The sequence below is a fragment of the Cyanistes caeruleus genome, chromosome 2, assembly GCF_971803275.1.
Source record: "Cyanistes caeruleus chromosome 2, bCyaCae1.hap1.1, whole genome shotgun sequence".
NCBI lineage: Eukaryota > Metazoa > Chordata > Aves > Passeriformes > Paridae > Cyanistes > Cyanistes caeruleus.
Window position 1 is genome coordinate 111,940,314 of NC_141702.1, and position 20,645 is coordinate 111,960,958.

General features: G+C 45.6%; 1 protein-coding gene across 3 annotated transcripts in view; it reads left to right on the forward strand.

Annotated features, from left to right (window-relative positions):
* Positions 1-20,645, forward strand: part of SLC1A4 (solute carrier family 1 member 4) — a 43,159-nt gene that overhangs the window by 20,865 nt on the left and 1,649 nt on the right. For 2 of the 3 annotated variants that reach the window (XM_023923217.2, XM_086879237.1), the window contains 2 exons: positions 762-896; positions 3,133-9,058. In XM_023923217.2, coding sequence (XP_023778985.2) covers positions 762-896; positions 3,133-3,367 — 370 coding nt within the window. In that variant the 3' untranslated portion in view covers positions 3,368-9,058. Of the gene's footprint in view, positions 1-761; positions 897-3,132; positions 9,059-15,261; positions 15,391-20,645 lie in introns of those variants that run through there. The other variant, XM_086879236.1, reaches the window with a different exon arrangement.

Sequence of the window (20,645 nt, forward strand, 5' to 3'; positions counted from 1 at the left end):
AGATGCTACAAGCAGTTCTCCTCACTGGAGTGGCTCCTCACTGTGCCCAGCAGCCACAGCTGCGTCCACCAGATGCTTCCTAGGGCTGGTTCCTGGCATTTTTTAACCCTGCCTGGCCAGGTTTTAGTTCCTTCTTGATTGTGTTTCCCAGTATGTCTGTTTAAGGCAGGGCTGGGGCATTGAGGTTTTTTTGGTAGGTAGCCAAATTAGCTTTTCAGGTACTCTCAGTGAATCAGGTGTGAAGGCAGGTCTGAGGATGATGCAGTGATAGCCCAAGGAAAGCTCAGTTGCAGACACCTGCACACAAAAAGGTGGGTTGAGGACATCCACTGCAGGTTTCCAGCTCCTGACTTAGGGTCTGTGTTGGGATGCAAACAAGACCCAGAGAAGGTGCTGTACCCTGCATGGCAGAGTGCCTTTATACATGTGGTGTCAGGAGGTGTAAGTCACTCAGCCTACTGGAGCTGGGGATGTTAGTAAGGCAGCAGGATCCAGTTGTGTTGGTTGTTTCTTATCCTGAAAAGGCAGTCCTGGTGTTGAACCCAGAGCCATTGCCACGGTAACTGCTGCGGATCCCTGCTGAGCCCCTGTCCTCTGTACCCTTTGCATCAGCAGGCAGGAAAAGGTTTGCCTGGGAAGCAAATGCTCCGTGTGTCCCATGCTGGAGTGTTTGTTTGCAATTCCCATGGTGGGGAAGCACGTGACAGAGTGCAGCAGGGAGCTGGGAGCTCCTCTAACCAGGCATGGACGTTGATTTGCAGCGTGACGGCCACGGCGTCCAGCGTGGGAGCGGCCGGGGTCCCTGCCGGAGGCGTCCTCACCATCGCCATCATCCTGGAGGCCATCGGGCTGCCCACCAACGACCTGTCCCTCATCCTGGCCGTGGACTGGATCGTGTGAGTACTGCAGGCCTCAAATACCTGCTGTTGCAAGGCACAGAAACATGGAATTACAGAAAAAAACGTTCAGATTGTCAAGTCCAGTGTGGCACCACCACCATGCTCACCATTAAGCCACGTCATGGGGGCTCTACCACTTCCCTAGACAGTCTGTTCAAATGCTTTACAACCCTTTCCATGGAAAATGTTTTTATAATATCCAATCTAAACCTCCCCTGGTGCAACTTGAGGCAGTTTCTTCCACTTGTTACGTGGACATCTACCTCACTGCAGCATCCTTGTAGCATGTTTAGCTGGAAACATGGTGAACAGACAGATATGACCCAGTATAAAATAAAACCCAGTATAAAATAAGACCCTCTAAGACGTCTGTCTACAGGACAGGTAACTCTTGATGGGGAATGGAAAAGGTGGTGTCTTCCCAGTTAAAGCAGTCAATATGCTAAAATCCTTCTTCAGCTTTTTTATTCAGCCTTTGTAGAAATGTATTTTTTTCTTGGCTTCAATTCCCATCAGAACAGTTGTTAAAAGTCAAAAAAGTCAGTTAAAACTTTAGAAGATGTTGATATTGCTGGAAATGAATTGGCCAGTAGAAGGGCAGAGGAAGACAAAGGAATTTGACTCTTGAATAATATCAGTTGTGGAAAGTTTCCTTGGTCACATGTGGGAAGCAGTTTCCATCAGAAGCTCTTGTCAGCTATTGTTTGATTTCTTTTCTTATATAGTTTCAAGATTGATGAAAGCACTAACACAGATGTCATAGAGGAGGGGTGCTGTCCATTGGCAGGGCAGGAGCATGGAGGGTTTGTGGCACTTGTCACTGCTGTGAGCAATGTTGTGGCTGGAACATGCTGCTGAGAGCCACAAGTTTAGTAGACAGTATTACCACCTTTCCTTTTTGTCTTCTGGGAAAGAAGTAAGAGGCCAGATTGGGTCAAGTGAATCCTGCTTAGGTAATTTTTTTCCAGTTGATGGGTTACTGGGCAGTTCCTGGTTTAAACTGCACTTAATCCCTCGGCATTGCTTTTTGGAAACATCAGCCTCTGTATAGATGGTGCATTCCCATAGCAGATATGGAAATAAGGATTCCTGAGGATACCCTTGAATTTCAGAGACTGGAGAAGGTGGCAGCTGTATTACTTTCCCTTCCCATACAACATGGGTCTTTGGAGCATATTCCTACAGCTTCCTTAAGGTCATCACACTTTTTATTACTGTAACCTCCTGGGGATCAGCCACCTCCAGAGGACAGGAGATACAGGCAAAGCAGTGGCTAGACCTTTTTATCCTGTCTTTCTAAGGAAGTACAGTAGTGGCTGGGCATTCCTCAGCGGTACTTGCAAGTGCTTTGAGGCAAAAGTGAAAAAAGAGTGAAAAACATGCCCTTCCCTTCATTTGGGCTGCTCTCAGCCTGTCTTGTGCTGGTTGCCTTCCTTTTAAAATTGGTAGCATCCCTCTGTGGTCAACAGTTTCTCGTCAAGGAGCTCAGCCTTGTGGTAACAAAAGGGGGAAGGAGTCCCATGTCTTGCTTTAATGACAGCTGTTTAATTACCAGAGAGAACCACAACCACAAGTTGAGCCTCTGTTAAAAGTTAGGCTGCAGAATGACTAGCAAGTCTCAAAAGCCACATGAAAACATTGTTCATCTTTATGACCCATAAATCTCTTCCATTACCCCTGGCACACTAGTTTTGTATTGTAGGACCAAAAATTAGGGCAGGTGCTAGGGGCAACGAATGCAGACAACACAAGTCATTCTACCTCCTTTTGGAAGGATCCCTTAAGTAGGTGCTTGGATTAAGATACCAGTCACAGTAGTTAAAAAAGAGAGCTGGGTGCTCTGAGTCACTTTCTGGATAAGCCTGAAGTAAGTTCCTGCTCTGAACATGCATTTGAAAAATGCTGGCCTGGAGAAAGGGAAGAGGAAGGAGATAACTTGTGAAAAGGAGGATGCCTGACAAAGAGTTGTACCATTGCTGCAACCCACAGAGAGACCAGAACCAGCTGATAGTGACAGACTTTAGATAGACCTTAAACCTGCTCTGGCACACATTTTTAGTTCTGAAATAGTGATGAGACTTCTGTGGAAAGCACCTGTGATAACTACATCTCCCTTGTCTAGCTCCAGTAATGTTAGTGGTTCAGCAGGGGTGAATCAGCCCCCCTTACTGTGTTGTAACTCTCTTAAAACTAAAAGCCTGCTGCTTTGGTTTTTGTTTCTGATCTTCACCAGGGACCGAACCACCACAGTTGTCAATGTGGAAGGGGATGCCCTGGGAGCGGGCATCCTTAATTACCTGAACGAAAAAGACAAGAAAGAGAGAGAGCAGGAGCTAAAGGAAGTCACCGTAGAAGCAATTGCAAACAGCAAGTCTGAAGCGGAAACGTCACCTTTGGTAACCCACAAAAACCCAGTTTCCAACACAAGCAGCACAGCAGACCCTGAATCCAAGGAATCAGTATTGTGAACTCGAGGCCGCTCGTCAAGACCAGTCCTAGAAGTGGCCCAGGGACTTACCAACGCACCCAGACGTTTGCAGTGCGACCAGGGGCTGGATGGCTCTTGGAAGTGCTCGGTTCCAGTCTGTTTTGAAATATGCTGGCCTGGGGAAGGGGAGGGAGGTGGGGTGGACAGAGAAGGGGTGCTGAGAAGGAACACTCGCTTTATAATAGTATTTTGATAGTTTGTGTGTGTACATGTATACGTGTTGCGCGTGCACACTTGTGTACATGTATGTGAGAACTGCCATTGAGGCTTCTGGTGTAACAAGACTTCCATTAGTGATGGCTCAGATGGGTTGAAGGTAGGAAGGTAGACATACTCAGTATGTGCTTATTGTAGGGAAAAATTAGTAAGCTTATTTTTGCTGCTGTTTGAATGGTGAAGCAGTCTAGAAACTCCAGAGTGGGTAAAAATGTTGCTTAAATTTGTTTTCTAGCCTGGAAACACTGATCATTACAGCCATGATATGAAGCAACATTTTTCTCCCACTCCCCTTCCTTTCATGTTCTCCGATCCATTAAAAACATTGAACATGTCCTTAAAAACAGCTGTTTTCTATTTTTAATTTTTTTTTTGTTTGTTTCATACCTAAATTGATAGCTTATAGGGATCTGTTTCATTCTCCCATTTCATTGCAGCTCATAGCAGCTTTCCTACCTTTTGGTGAATAACTCCCAAACTGTGGGACCAAAAAGAGATGTTTGTGCAGATCAAGGATTGGTTTCCTCCTTTCCTCTAACCAAGCTGTTAAGGAAAAAATCCAGAGGAAGCACAAATTTTGTTCAAGTAAACCCTTTGGGGCTGAAAAAAATGTAGAGTCTGTTCCAGCCTTAGTATGTCTGAAAGAGGTTTGCCTGTGACAACATCCATAAATGCAGACGTCAGTTCCCTTCATGAAAACACATGATCCTCTGTTAGCACACCCTGTCTTGTTCATGTTTATTTAATGGGTCTATCCAAACAGTTTTAGTCATATTCTCTTCCAGCTAAATTGAATAGGGGAGGAAAAATTCTGAACACACATCATGTGGAAACTAATGACGGGCAAGTCTGAGTCTTGGCTTGAAAAGGGAAGAGAAGAGGTGAGTTTATAATCCCAGTGATCTCTGTGTGGGAGCTGGCTACCTGTTCCTGCTAGGAGTTTAGTCCTGCCATAAATGTTCTTCTGGCAGCAATTTACTTTTAGTAGTTGTGGGTAGTGCTGAGCCAGGGTAATGCTTTAATGGCAGATGGGAACCTTTGCTTAAGACTCAGCCACATGCTTCTGGATTCTTATTCCTCCTTTTTGCCTTTACAGTGACCTTCCTGAATTTACATCCCAAACCTGAACAGAGTCTGGCAAACTCATTGCAAAGATCCTATTGATTTATATTTATACTCTTTGGATGCTAATAGTTAAAAAATTATGACTGCACAGGCCAAGATTTGCTTGGACTTGTGATGTTTTCCCTTGGCTACTTAACAAGAGATTGCATGTGGTCCATCTCCACACTGTTAATTCAACAATATATATTTACTCTTAGCTTTGATATAAAGTAATGCTAAAGTCTCCTTTTTTCTTGCTCCTCTCTTGCTTCAGAGGAATCTATCTCGGAAAGATATCAGCACTAGGAAGAGGCAATTCCAATTGCATAGCAGCAAACCTTCCTTTGCAAAGCATCCCTTCTGGTAAAGGGACACAATGAATTTTGCAGAAAGATGCTCAGAGACGTGTCCACCCCTGAAGGAGAGTGCAGTGAGTGCATCATGACTGGCTGTGCACTGGAGCCATGCAGACAGTCCAAGTAGGAAAGGATTAGTCAGCCCACTGGGAAACTGCAGGTGGAGTTTCTTTTTAACCAGTTTATTTTTAATCATGTCCACAAAATGTGGTCATTCCTTGGCTTATCTTCAAAATGGAAGGAGACAAACACAATTCTGTAGGGATGTCTTTTGCCCAACAGATCAACTTTGCATTTCTTCCTGTTAGAATCATCCCGACTCCTTTCAACTCAGGAAACCAAAAGCACATTTTTAAGTCTAAATATCTCTTTGAAATATCGAAATGCACCAAAACACCAGGTACTTGGATTTTAAAATAGTATATGGATGTCTCAAGGAAGCTGAAAATCCTGACTGTCCCTTGTGGGCTGTGTTCTGTAGTTGCATTTTATCCCTCATCAGATGTTTAGCTCCTGTGCTTTTGTGAGACCCCCTGGAATACTGTGTCCGGTTCTGGTGTTCCCAAAGTAAGGACATGGAACTGTTGGAGCAAGTCCAGAGGAGGGCCACGAAGAGGATGGGACCACATCCACTGCAAATACAGGCTGACAAAGTGAGGGCTGTTCAGCCCAGAGAAGAGAAGGTTGCACTGCAACCTTGCAGTATCTAAAGGGGCCTACAGGGAAGCCAGAGAGGGGCTTTGTCAAGGACTGTAGTGATGGGACAAAGAGCAGTGGGTACAAACTAAGAGATGAAATTTAGGTTGGATATTAAATTTTTTTTACTGTGGGGGTGGTGAGACACTGGAACAGGCTGCCCAGGGAGGTTGTGGATACCCCAGCCCTGACTGTTCAAAGCCAGGCTGGATGTAACCTGGTCTAGTGGGAGGTGTCCCTGCACATGTCAGGGGGACTGGAACTGAGTGATATTTAAAGTCCTTTCCAACCCCTCAACGTTCTGTGGTTCTGTCATTCTCTCCCTCGCTGTGACACATGCAGCTAGGATCAGGACTTGAGGGCAGCACTAAAATAACAATTCATGAGGCATCAGCACCATTTCAGAGAAGAACACATCTAAATTTTTTTTTTTTTTTTTTTTTACCCACAGGTGAAAGCACTGCCCTGGGCAAACCCAAAGGCTGGGCTTCCTTGCAAGGCAGCACTTTGGCGCTGGCATATGATCCTTCTTCCCTTTGGTGCTGCAGCCAGAGCGTGCCTTTTCCTTGTAGCAGCATCCTACAGGCTGTGGCACATTGTTCCTGACAGGGGATCCCAGGAAATGGAAAATTAAAGGAAATACCCCAGTGTTGGTATTTTCCAATAGCAATGCAAAAGCTCAGAGTCTTCTCTGAACACTTCTCCCAGTCCCCACTAGTGGATTGCCATGTTTTGCATCAGTGTGAATGTCTAGTCCCAGGTAAAGCTTGTTAGAGCAGTTGGATTTAATGAGGTCAGATCATTCTCTTAGCAGGAATTCAATCAAGGAAATCTGACATTCCTTCTCTTGGAAACAGATATCATAGGATTTATATGAACCATGAGTATTCAGCTCTTAACCTGCCAGAAATCTGTAGTCTTACAGGAGCTCTACTTTAGACTTAAAAAGAACTGCCAGTTCTTTTGTTGTTTGTGCGGAACAAGAGGGATCTATGGAAGCAGGGTGCTGCTTGTCAGAATATCTTCTTGGCCATTTTTTTATCATTTGTGTCAGAATTTACATTTCTTACTTTTTTTTTTTGTGTTGTTCCCATTCCTCACAATAGCTGTGATGCATTCTAGAACACTCTACCTGGATTGTTTTTTTAAGGAAGGAATATGAGAGATCCAATATTGCCCTCTTTCTTTCAGACTGTAAAAAGTGACACATTCCAACAACTGCCACTGTAACAATGTGCATCCTAGTGGAAAGCCTGATGAGATAGAAGACTTGCCATTTGCTTTAAATGGTCAGGGTCTTCAAGAAAGGCCACTGAGGGAAAAATGAGAGGGCAGTTGAGGGATATGAATTTGAGATGCTGTTCTTGACCTGCAGTGTAAATGTGTTACACTGGGAGCTTCCTGTTCCAGGAGGCTGTGAGCTGAGAAGGCTCCAGGAGCCTTGCAGGTGCAGCCAAGGGTACCTGCTCTGCTCTGCTCTTAGCCAGGCACTCCACAAATCTGGTGCCAAGTGTGGTACTTAACTCCAATGTCTCTTGACTGGACATACATTTCTGTTCTCCTGACAGAGGAAAGAAGTTCCTCTTAAATAGAAGAAATACAAAACACTACTTTTCTATTTGATTTTAGGTTGGATTTTTCGTTGTTTTTGTCTTTTTTCTGGAAGGTACAAGTTCTCTCCTCAGCTCACATCCTACCCTCTTTTGAGAGAAAGACACAGAAATCCCATGGTGTGTTTTTTGGGGTGTCCTGTGCAAGGCCGGGAGTTAGACTCAATGATCCTCATGAGTCTCGTCCAACTCAGTGGATTCTGTGTTCCTATGAAATATTGAAGAGTTTGCAAGCCTTTTTTCAGTGAAGTTTCTTTGACCATTTTGAACCATCTTTTATTTCTTCTGTAGGAATGTCATTTCACTCCGTGCTTCATCACTGCCTGATGTCATCCTGTTTCCTGGAATACTCTATGCTCTTTTTATGTTTCAATGCCTCAGGAATAAATGGAAGAATGCAAAGAGTTTTGAGAGTTCCATTTTGCATTCTGCCTTTCTCCTGTCCTGAACTCAGCAGAGGTTTGTGAGCCTTGGTAATTCAGAGTTGCTCTGAGAGTGCAGAGCAGTATGTGTCACTCACATTGAGAAAGGTGCATGTTCTGTGCTGTGAGATGTGGCTGTAGCCTGAAAAACTGTAGTGGGCGGTGGAAGGTGCCAGGACTTGACTCTTCTTGGGTATTTTCAGTAAAGATCTTGTATTCCTACAAGCTTTAGCTGAGTCTTGGTGTTGGTAATTGCAAAGAACTTCAAACTCCTCTGGAGATGTCCCTTGCAGTCAGGATGGCTTTTGTGTTGAGAATGGACTAGAGCCAATCCCAGGGCTTCCCCTGCTGGGATGTGACAAACAGGACTGTGTCCTTTGGATATCAGAGATGTGGAGCCAGCCAAAGTACCACATCAATTGGTGAAACAATCTCTGCTTTGTCTTTTCTGGTTAGTCCTGAGGAGGCAATGGCCCTGAGCTAGAGATGGTGAGAGATTGGAGGGGAGGGTGTGAGGGGTAGGAAGGTTTTCCTGGTGCTTGCTCTGTTCCCATGCTCTTCCCTGGGCATTTGCTGTGGCTGGTACCAGATGTGGACATGACCCAGTGTCACCATTCCCATTCTCCTGTGGTTCCTCTTCATCTTGCAGCAAGAACAATGAAATCTGAGGTATTTAGGCAATTCTTCTTTCAGTGAAGCCAAAGTCCCTGTAATCTCTGTGACTGACCACCCAGCCATATGTTGTAGGTTGTGTCCTCAAGAGCTTGCAAAAGGGACAAAACCACCACCTCTTCTGCAAAGATTTGCAGCATTGGTCAACAGTCCTAAACAGGCTAAATTTGCACTCTAATCCTCTGCTAACACAATGCATTTCTGCAGCCACTGTAAAGAATCATCCTGTTGGAAATGATAATTTTTAATCCTGACCCTCCCACAGGCAGTGAGCAGTGGGCCTCAGGTACCAAGTCAAAAGACCAACATAGAGACTCTCACCAAAGAAAAATTGTCACATCTAGATTGATTTGACAGAGCCTTGGCAGTTCATGATCACAGAGCTGCCTGTAATGACTGATCTGGTGACAGATGAACAGCACAGAATTAGGCAGATTGCATTAGTCCTATACCTGTGCTTCCTTTTCTGTAAATCAGGTTTACAGATATTTACATGTCTCTCACAGGCCATAGTGTGGAAGATAGTTGCAATGTTTAGAAAGCACTCTTAAGACACAGAGCAGTAAAGCTTGAAGAGTAATGAACTTCTCAAAAATCTGAAAGGAATCAAATAATGAAAGTATGCAGAGTTGCATTGTGCTAGAGGAGGAATGACTGATGGAAAGGAAATCAGGTGGATGCATTTTCTGGGTAATTCAGGGGGAGCAGGGGAGCTGGTGTCAGTGTGAGGTGCAGTTCAGAAAATGGATGTGACTTAGTCAAGGACAACACAGTGCCCTGTTCTATCTTCTGCCTCCTTCCATCTCCACCTGACATGCCATGAAAGCTTAGGCTCAGGTAAATTACCAGACATCACCATGGATTCAGCATCTAAACTGGGAGTCTTGACAGCTTAGTTCCTGACTAGTTTCAGTGGGAGAAAGAGCTTTTCAACTCAAAGAACAAGTTGTCTTGTTGTCAGTATGAGTGACAAAGGTGGAGAAAAAGAAGGAAGGGCTGGAAGGCTGCAGGAGCACCGTCACAGAAGACAGGGTAAGCAAGAGGATAAAGAAGCATCTTTCCTTGCCATTTTGATATGGATAGGATCAAAGAGGCTGCAGGCATTTGTCTGGCATGTAGCAGAGACAACGCAAATCCCTGCCTGCTGCTTGGGCGGGATTTGCAGGGAGAGGCAGGAGTGCTGAAGTTTCTGAAGTGCAACAAGGCAGCATGCAGAGGGCCAGCGTGGAGCTCTGATAAGCTGCTGCTGGCTGCTGGCCATGACCAGAGGAACAGCAGTACAGTTCTGGATCAGGGATTGACCCACATTCCTCCTTGCAGGATAGCTAGGACAAATGCTCCTCAGATAAATGCGTGGAGACCATTATTCTCCGAGGACAAAGACCAACTTGTTATCTGTGGGAGCATATTGATGAAAGCCATGCTCACTTGCTGCTTCAGTTTCTGGCAGGAGGGAAAAGGGTTTGACAAATGATCTAAAACTTTTTCCAGGCATTGGGCAACACATTGAGACAGTTGCCCCTGAATATTTTAACTCTGACAATAAGTGATCAAGAGCCTTATTTGGCTCCCGTAGGTCTTCACATCTGAGCACTGTCTTGGGAAGTTAATGTTAACACAGAATTTGTTCTCTGCATGGGGTCTTTATAGACATTTGTGACCAGCAGGCATCAGTTCACAGCTGCACAAGTGAATGAATACAGAAAAAGGTGAAAGAACTCTCTCTTGAGTCACGTGAAAAGTTGCCAAGCCAGCTAAGAGCAGATTCTGAGTCCCAAAGCCAGGTTCATTGTTAGCTAATAATTATCACCTCCTTAAAAAAAATCCACATCTGAGGGTTTATAAATATATTTGATTCTGTACAGATTTTAAGAGGAAAAGAAAAAAAATCTTATATTCAAGAGTTCACAGTGTGGTTACTTATCAAATTATATCTCAGTGTCAGCAGATGCATCATCCTTAACAGTTATGAAATCTCATTTGTATTTAACCTCAGATCTTGGTGCCAGCAGGAGGTGAGGACTGTGGACATTTCAACAGGCCAACAGCCCTTATGTAAAACCCTACTCAAGAAACATTTATACTTGTCTCCCAAGGCCACAAATGTTGCTTGCAAGGCAAGCAGGGCTACAGGACCCAGCATGGAGAAATGGATTTTGAGCCAACTCTGTTGTAATGCAAAGTTAACGGTGTGGTTTTAAGCCACAGAGACCAAGAAATTTGGTATTAGATGTTCCTTAGGATAGCTTTCACTTGCTCCTTCTGGTAAAACAACACTGAGAAAGTAATGCTCTTCCTTGCCAAGCATGTATTTAGTAACTGAAACTAAACTGCATATGGCATGTGCGTGCAGCTTAATTGTAGTTACATGTTGCAGAAAGAAATGACTAAGGGAACTCTACTCTCAAGGAATTGTTTATACATCTGAATCCCACAAAAAGAGTTGTGCTTAACCATAAAAAAATACTCCAGATATTAACTGGTTTGGATTGTAGCTTTTTAAGAACCAGAAGGAATGCCACTAAAAGGACAGGCAGAGCCTTCACTGATGTGCATTGATGTAATTTCCTGAGCTTTCCATGGTTTCTGGATTTCTGATGGAGATACCTCCATAGCAGCATAGAGGAATGGTCTGGGCCTTTAAAGATGATCATTATCAGCAAAGCAGCAGTCAAGCAATGCTTTTAAAACTTCTTTGCTGTAACTAAAGGTATTTTACTTATTCTTATGATGTGGTGCCTCTAATAAAAAAGTGCTTTCCTAGTGGTTGGTGTTGATGCAGAAGGCAACTTCCTCATGTTTTGTTCAGTTTACCTTCTCCATATCCCTCCTGCAGAGATTGTTGTGTTCCTTGGAGTCTGCCCAGATCCCAGCAGGATCAGGGTCCTATAGTACATAGATCAAACTTAAAGATATTCTGGCCCCATGTGAGGACAGGGAGTGTTTCCTGTCCTTTAGGAGGAAACAAAGATGTGGTTTCAGCTTTGGAGAGTGTCTGAACAGACCCTGCTTCATGAAAGCAATACTTTAATGACATTTTACACTTAATTAGTCAAATAATTATGACCAAGTGATGGCCCAGCCATCACTGCCTCCTTGCTCTGCTCCACAACAGATGTTCTGTTGAGTTGTCTTCCCTGAAGGCCGCTGTGGAGGTGATGTGTTTGCCATCCATGAGAACTCCATTCTTGTAAGAATGCGGTCTTATTTAGACATCCTCAGTTACTATCCTGGCTGCACTCTCGTAAGGTGGTGCTGTATGGGATGGAGACCACGTGTAGCACTGCAAGTAGCTGAGCAGACCTCTGCTCCTGAACTGCTTCTTGGTTACAGCAAACTGACTCACACTCTGTGAGGATGAAGACTTTGATTAGATTTTGATTAATCCCTCAGATTCAGGGATAGCAGGACCACCCCTGCACATGAGGAGTCCCCTTCTGCCTTATTATCCTTAAAGGTGCCTTGTCCTGGTTCTCTTCAGGACAAATTCCAAGTTGCTGTTTGGCTTTCAAATATTACTATGCACCAAAGCTGAAAGACTCCGTTATCCCTGGAGACAGGAGGGAGAATGTGATGTCCTAGTGTGAGACAAGGAAAATGGTTTTCTTTTCTTTATCCTGTGAGCTCTCTGGCAGCAATCCTGCAGTGTGTATGTGTGTGTGTGCTTTTATTTCTACCTGAACACAAATTGCTCTAATTAGGAGGGAGGATTATTGTATTTTTATATGCTAAACCATTTGATTAATTACTTTAATAAAAAGAAAGATGAACTCTGAAATTCACTGTCATCCACTCCAGTACAATCCAGTATCACTAATACAAAGGTATCTGCCTTCAGGTTAGAACCTTGTGCTTAGAGTAACCACTCCATTGAGGAAGTGTCTGTGCCATGTGGGTGTGTTGATCCTTTTGTGCATCAGTAGCTGTTCCTCTTTTAAAGCTGTGGGTTTCACCCGTGTGACTCTGCATCAGCCTTTCCGTTGTCTCCCAAAAACAAATGTACGTGCACATATGCAAAAAAAAGACCATACTGCTGTGTCTGGGGGTGTGTGACCCTGGGGCAGATGTTACAGATGTTTGTTGTACCCTTTGGAGTAAGAGCTCCCTGCCTACCTGGGGAGCAGCCAGTCCTGTGGCTCGGGTTGGGACGGTTGGTTGTATTAGGAGGGTGACACAATGGGATACTCTTTTATTTTTTTCCCTTCTCTCATGGAAATGTATATTTGTTCTCTCTTTGTGTAGCTTCTCAAACTAAAATAAACACCACCCCAAACAGAATCTATGTTTCCATCTTTGTTTGGAGAACACCTGGGCTTTTATTTGGATCAGCCTTGCACAGGCAGTGGGACATCCTGCTGGACCAGGCTGTTCCACCTGAGCAAAGACTTCTCTGGAAATGCCCCTGGATGGGAATTGTGCAGTTTGGTGTTTGGTTCTACTTTCCTAGACCCTGCCCTTTGCTGGCATGCTGGTGTCACTGATTGTCAGTGTTTATACCTTTCCCAGCTGGCATTTCTCCAAGCCCTCTGCACAGGTACTGAGCTCTAAAGGGCCTTTGGGAGAGCCTGGATTGGAGGTTATGCAGTGGTTGGGGTGGAAGGGCTGGCAGACACACCTGCTGCCCTTCTGCCAAGCCAACTGACTTTGTTCCTTGGAGAAGGATTGAGAGTAATCATTAGGAAACACTTTCCAATAGCCAGCCAGGCTGGTAAGTTCAGGGTAATTTTAGATTTGTCACACAGCCCATTGAAGCAGTGTGCTGGTCTCAGAATTGGGGGCCTGGGTTTGCCATCTAAGTGAGTTTGGTACAGCTTTTCCATTAATAGCTTATATATCTCCAAAAGGTAGAGTCTGTCCTGAGGTGCATACACAAAACTTCACAAATCCAAGGAAAAACATCTAAAGTTGTAAGTGTAGGTCGGTTAGTTTCAAGCATTAAACTCCCAGAACAAATAAACAAGGGGGCAAAATTCACAAGAATTGCAAGCACCAAAAGAAAAGCATAATTTGAAGGATCTGTCTGTTTATGACTTACGAATTGTGACTGGTGTTATGCCCTGGAACGTGAATCTTACAAAACCATCAACGTGGTGGTTTCCAAAAAGCCCATCTGACTCCATGGTTGTGTTTTTGGCTTCTCACTTTCTAACTGAACCCCTGAGGAGAAATCTGGAGGAATACTAGAGCAGGGAGATGTCCTCTAGGACCAGAGCCTGGAGCCGTTCACATGTCAGCTTTGCATACAGGTTTTCTGAAGTCTTCTGAGGTGGTTGTCAGAGCCATAGTGATTTGCCATTTGAAACCCATGAAGCTTTGTGAGATCCATGGAAAACGTGGAATGATTGCTTGTCTTTAATGAGAGCTGAGCTAAGCCTTAGACTGAGTCCCAGCTGCCTCTAGCCAGACATTATTAGCACTTGTTAGGCATTACTATGGATCCCTATAACATTTCAACAAAGAGATAAAAGTTGGATAAATTCTAATTAAAGTTTAATTATTTTATTCAGGTTTTCTACCACCACCTACAAATCTGGCCACCTACTTTACAACTTCTTTGTTTTTTTGGGGTTTTCTAAGGTTTTTGTTCTTGATTATTTTTTTTTAAGAAGAAAAAAGAGCATTTTTGGGAAAATGGTCCTCACTTCTTTCTTCTAAGCCATAGGTAGGCAACACACATTTCTCTCATTCACATGAAAAGCATTTAAAAATAAATTTATTACAAAAGCCACTGCTATTGTTCTAACTTAATATTTGCAGAGGAAATGCAATTATGGCCAACAAGCAGATTAGTCCTTTTTTTTAATCCCCAGTTTGTCTGATTAAGGTAGATAGAATTATAGGGAAGTGCTTTGTGACTTGAGCAGAAGACAATACCATTTGTTCTGCCCTGAAATGAATGGTTTGATTCACACAGGTTGTGTGGTACAGCTGCACTAAGTGGTCACCTTTAAAATGTGTAGGTTTGTTGAAAGTCAGATCTCTGCTATGTCCCCATTATGAGCACTGAAGTACCTTTGAATCATTGTAGGAGATCTTACAGACGGGGAATGTGGTATTTATTTACATTTTAAGCTCATTGTAGCCACCTGCACTGGTTCTCTTACAGATTTCATTCATTCTCATGCAACAAGTTCAGTCCAGCCCAAATCACTTGTGTGCAACCATACACCACACGGTATGATGCCTGTGAATTCTTCACTAAACCTCCAAGTTTTGGGGCAGTTGTTTAATAATCTTTAACAATAGTTAAAGTCAGTAGTTGTTTTGTGATGATCCTTTGCTACAGTCTCTCTTCCTGCCTGGCTGCAAGTGAGGGAAATGGGAGATGTCTATCCTTCTGCTGTCAGACATGAAGTTCTCCCTCAAGTGAGTTGTGTGTCCTGTGGTCTTAGCAATGGCTCAAATTATCAGTCCCAAATTTCTTTTTCTGCTGTCATTTGTTATAAATTCAAGCTGTTCTTAGCCCCCCGGCTCTGCTATTTCTTCTGGCACTTTCATAAACAGATTTTTATTTGTACTAATCCAAATATTTATTTTACATATCTCTGTGCTGATGACTGGTTCCTGCAGATGCCAGCTCTGGTTTTGAAGAGCCTCTTGGTTCTTCTGTTCAGGAAAACATACAAATGGGCCAAGACATCCCAGCAATTGGAATGAAAAAGAAGTTGCTCACATTTCCCCACTGAAAGCAGAAGTAAAATCTCATATTTAATTCCAATTATTCACTGCCCATTATAATTCACATTGATGAAAAGTTGCCACTGCCTCTTGACCATTTGGCTCCTATTTCTTTCACAGCAACATGTCATCTTCCTCAAAGGCAAAGCATCTGGACCACACCAACTCCATCCCATTCACTGCCTTCTGCTCCACGGCACCTGGCCCTGATCTGCAGCTGTGTGAGTGTTTTAGGGGGCCTGGCTAGAGGTAAGGAGGTGCTGTGAGGGAATACAAACCACTGGAACCCCCTGCCTTTGTGGCTAGGTCTGCTATTGCTGGCGGGCTGGCCAGGTTGTGTTTGTGGTGTGATGGGCACATCGTGCGGCCAGAAAGGAGAAGTGCAGTTTGTGTTTGACCTTTTCCCTGAGCTAAGTCCTGCCACTCGGTCCAGCTGTGCAAACAAGTGGTAAAAGGACTCAAATTGCCCAGCTGCTAGCACTGGACAACACACCCAACTCCACGCTTCTATGCTGACGCTAAAATACTTGTCACTACAGTTTTCCCTCTGTTCTTCCTTAATCCTGCCTTTCATATTTCATTTGTCAGCTGCCATGGGTGTGCTTAAGTCATATTTTTAGGTGGTTCTCCAAAGTCAGAAGAAACAGCAGCAGCTACCTCTTTTAGGGAATATTGAGTAATAGTGCAGTGATGATCTAGAGGAGCGATGGGAAGTGTGTAGGCTTCGAGCAAGTCTTCTCATGGCTTTATAAAGAAGCTAAAGCAACGTGGCTGAGCTTGAATCTGCTTATGTAGGCATTATCAGAGCCGCTGTCCAGCTGAATGACTGAATTCCTTGGGAGCCTGCTGTAGTTCCAGGACCATAAGTAGCTGATTGGTGGCTTCAAATGTCAGAACAGTGAAAATCTGCAGGCCCTACCTGGAGAAGAAAGTCTGGGAAAATGGAAAACTGCAGGGCTGAAATTCAGAGCAATATCAGAAGAACTGAGAGAGAGCCTGGGAAACAGAGGCTGGAAAGAATTCATCTAGATAAGAGTAATTACCTGCACTTAGACCGCTGGGAAACGGTAGGTGAAGAAGAAGGATCAGGAAGTTATGGGCAGTCAGAAGCAGGAGTCCTGAGCTGCGAATAAGCCAGATCCTGTTCCAAGGTGTGTAACAGGATCACAGCCCAGACTACCATACCGGTTCTGCCTAAGTACAGCCAAGCCCGTGCCAGAGCTTTGGATCAGTGTTGAGTTTCAAAGAAATGTGGCCCAAAGAATGAGAATGAAGTTGAGAACAAAGAGAATGGTCCAAGATGTGGAAATCCTGACCTCTGGGGAAAGAAAAAGGGTTGTTGGCCATGAGAAGAGAAAGACAAATACCTGCAAACACCTTTCAGAAGGCATAGGCAGACAAAACAGACTCCTGAGCAGTTTGTATGAAAACTAATTAATATTGTTATCAGTTGGGGAACAGATAGGTTTGGTCCAAGCCCTGCATTTGCTGACGTCTCATCCATCCCAAACATTTGCATTGCGAGACTGAAATTTGATGCTGAAGATGGTGCAGATGCTATGCAAGAACATATGGTGAACCTCCAGGCTTCAGGTTTCATCCCAGAGAGCTGACTGGCTTGTAGTGTGAAACCCTTCAGGGTAGAAAGAAGTAACAAACTGATGTACCAAAGGAACTGGATAAACTGCAGGTCACTGCAGTTAGGGGCATATTAAAACTCTGAATTCATGCAGCTGGTGTTGATGATGGATCCAGTTCTGTGCGAAAAACATGCATATTCTCACCGTAAAGGTAACTTCTCATATATCACAAGTACCCTGCTTTCAAATCTGGTCATTGTAAGGAAGCTCTAGTTCATGTCATAGATATGGAGATTACTGCTGAATCGTTGAATCCACAGGTGCAGAGAAATCCATTGTCTAAGCTGGAAAAACCCACGTGTGAATGAATCCTGAGATCTCAAATCAGCAAGAAAATATCCTTGTTATTCTTTGCCAGCCTTGAGTGACTTTGGGTGGGAGTTTGGCTGGGTTGACCCTGTATTATAGATCAAATAAGCCAGCTTCTCTTCAGCTAAGTTCCTAACAAAAACAGCCAGATGCCAGCAGAAAATCGGTATTGTCCTCCTGAATTTCTTAAATAACCTCTCCTTTAGATCACCAGCTGATTCCCCCCTTGTTACACCCACTCAGCCCAAGCCCAAGGGGAGGGGAACAATTTCTCGGTGCTTTGGCTGTTCCTGCAGACATCCTGGCACTTGTTTGATCGGGGGCGGAACAGGACGCAGACCTTTCCTGCCGGGGCCGAGGCCGCAGCCGGGTGCTATTCAGCTCCCAGAACAATGCCTGGCAGCTCCCGAGCAATTTAAACTGGCTAAAAACAGCCCAGCCTGGGGATGAATCATGACCCATCCGTGTTTGCTTCCGCCTTTCCACTCAGAGGCCTGAAATCAGCACGGCCTCTACTGGCAGGCAAGCGGCTCCCTGGAGAATGAGCAATAAACAACATTTTAAAGGGATTTTCTTTCACAAGGGCTTTGCTTGTGTGAATTCCAATAAAAAGCCAAACTCTAGAAAGTGTGCATCCGGGGCAGAGGGATGTGCAGCCTGCCCAAAGACTTGCTGTAACATTCATCAAAGAAACCCCAAATACAGAAATATTACACAGAAACAGAGATGATCCTGGATTTTTCCTGGCTGTGAGTTCTTCTGAGAGCGCCCATTGTGTTCTACTACAGCATTACAGCTCTGCTTCTTGAAGCAGCAGGAAAATATATACCCACCGTGCTTCTCTAGGAGAGAAAAAGCAAGATGCTCCAGGATATAAATGGGGCTGGCTCCACTGGGTGCAGCAGAATAAACCCAGTTCATAGCCACTGGGAATCTGGGCCATAACACTGGGATAGCAGAGCTGGAGCAGGCTGCAGGATCAAGGAGTATGGTCAGGAACAAAGCACTAATTAGGTGATTAGCCTTAAGTTTTAACTTCCGTATTTTCCAGATTCTGTACTGCATTGGTGTATAAGTGAACTTCATATGAAGTGTTAGCAAGTTCTCCTCACAGTTTAATTAGACAAAACAATCCTTTTCCAGCCCGAGAACCAAGGACACAGCTACAGCTTCAGGCCCAAGAAGTATAAACAACAGCAAATTGGGGAGAGCAGTCTGGGAGGATGGGACTTCATAACCTGAAGCTGTAATTGAAAAATTAACCCAAATATGTAAATGGACCAAAACTTATAAAAGTGTGAAACTCATGACTGGCTGTCTGTCTTGGGTGGAGCCACAGCCAGGTTCTCTTGTACTGCGCAAGGTGCAGCTTTTGAATAAATACCTACTTTATTCCTTTAACACTGTCCAGCCTCTGTTCCAGGTAGCCTCACAAGGCATCACAGGGACTTGGGATACCTGTGCTGTTGCCCTCACCCTGCTTCCAAATGGATAAGCAAACCCAGGATGGCTCTTTGGTCCTTCCTGGCCTAAAGCTGAGAACAATATTGTCCATAAAGCACTTTATCAGACATTTGACGGCTAGAAAATCTCAGCATTAGCTAAGAAACAATCTCCAGGAGCAGGTGACACAGACAAAAACCAGAATCAGCCAATGAACAGCAACAAGGAGAAAGGTTTGTATTTCTGCACGATATGGGAACTCATCAGGATATGTCTACTCCACCAAGGAAGGGTCTGGCCAGCTACAAACCGCAGAGCAGCCTGCTTTAAAGCCTGGCTTGGGGATCTTCCCAGAAAGCTGTCCCGAGGGCAGGGCACGGCCGGCATCCCACAGGGATCACCCCTAGGGTAGGCACCGCATCCTGCAGCCGTGCCGGGAGGATCCCGGGATCCCTCGGCCGCCCCGCGGGCACTCGCGGCTCGCGCAGGGCCAGTTTCAGTCGGTTTGCAGCGCGGTAACGCTGCCAGGGCACAGCTCGACCTCGGGAAGGTCAATATAGGAGTACAAGGAAACACCCTGCTGCTGACACCAGCTCCTCGAGGGGCTCCCGGGAAGTTCCCCAGCCTCCGGTGCCCAGCGGGCCCCGGACCGAGCCGTGAGGCGCCGGGGCGGGGCCGGGGCGGGTCAGGGGGCGGGGCCGGCGCGTGTCGCCTCCGCTCTTCCAGTGCTGGGGGTCAGCGCCGGCCGGGGGGCGGGGCCGCCCCCGAGCTCCGCTCCCATTGGCTGCCTGGCGGCGGGGGCGCGCGTGCTGACTCACCCGGCGCTGCCATTGGCTGCCGGCGCGGAGGGGGAGGGGCGGGGTCGGCGCTCGGTGAGTGAGGGCCGGGGCGCGGCGTGAGGGGGTCCCGGGGGGGATCCCGGGGGTCCCGGGCCGCGTTCCCTTTGGAATCCCGGTACCCTCGGGTGTGGCGCCTCTTCGCTTTTTTTATCTTGTGTTTTTGCTTAATCGCCCCTTTTTTCCGGCGGCGCACCGGTGGGCAGAAAGCGGGCAAGGAGAGGATCAGAAAATAACAACCCTCTGATCCCTTAGGCCTGAGGGGCGAGAGCGGTGTCGTTTTTTCCCCAAAACGACCCCAGAAACGCTCCCCAGCCAAAGCGGAGCTGGCGGGAGACGGAAATTCCATCAGCATCCGCTGCGCTCACTGCATTCCATCAGCCAAGCGATATCCACGGGCGGTGGGAGCCGCTCCTGGGATAGAGCCCTCCTTGTCCGCCGCCTTTTGTGCAACGCCCTGGCCGGCAGGGCCCTTCTGACGGCGTAAAAAAGCTCAGGCATCGCTTTTCAGGAGAGATCCCTGCGGACCTTCCCTTTGAAATGAATGAAGCAGCCCCACTGTCTTCCTCTGTTATCTCAAAACACGGCCACGGGTATAATTTCTGTGAGACAATTGAGGGCTTGGGTGTAGCTGGGAGTTTGGGCTGTTTTCCCGTGCTTTTCAGGCCAGTGGAAAGTTTCCACCGAGCCTAAAGCTGTGGTCATACAGCCCTCCTCGGTCCTGCCCGAGGATTTGGGATTGCTTCTTCCCATCGCCAGGGTTAATCTGGATGCGTCGCTGCCACTGGCAACCTGACCTCTGGATTGTTTTGGGCTTGTTGGAAAATGGTGAGAAAGCTTGTTTTCTAGACGCTCGTGTAGCTGGGAGTTGCACTTAGTGGCAGTAGTGTTGTCACTTTGTTGTTAAATACGACTTTTTGCCCGATTGTTCTGTGTGGGGGGATGTGTGTGACATCCCCATCTCGTTTGTACCGGGTGTGGTTTGGATATCCAACTCCCTCTGAAGTTAATTGAAATCAGCTGCCTGAATTAGAGACTTCGGAAAATGCAGTGGGATCTCTGGTGTCCCTTTAAATATCCCTACAAATCCTACAGTAAGCAGATTTACTCTCACTCCTGTGTATTGGCAGGTTTCCTGGTTTCTCTTTAGCATCCAATTAGCTTCTGGAGATTTAATGAACCTGTGAACCAGCACTTGCTCTTTTTTTAAAGACCAATGGCATTGTAGAAATGTAAATCACTGCATGCTGCCTCCATAAGATAACAAATGATCTGA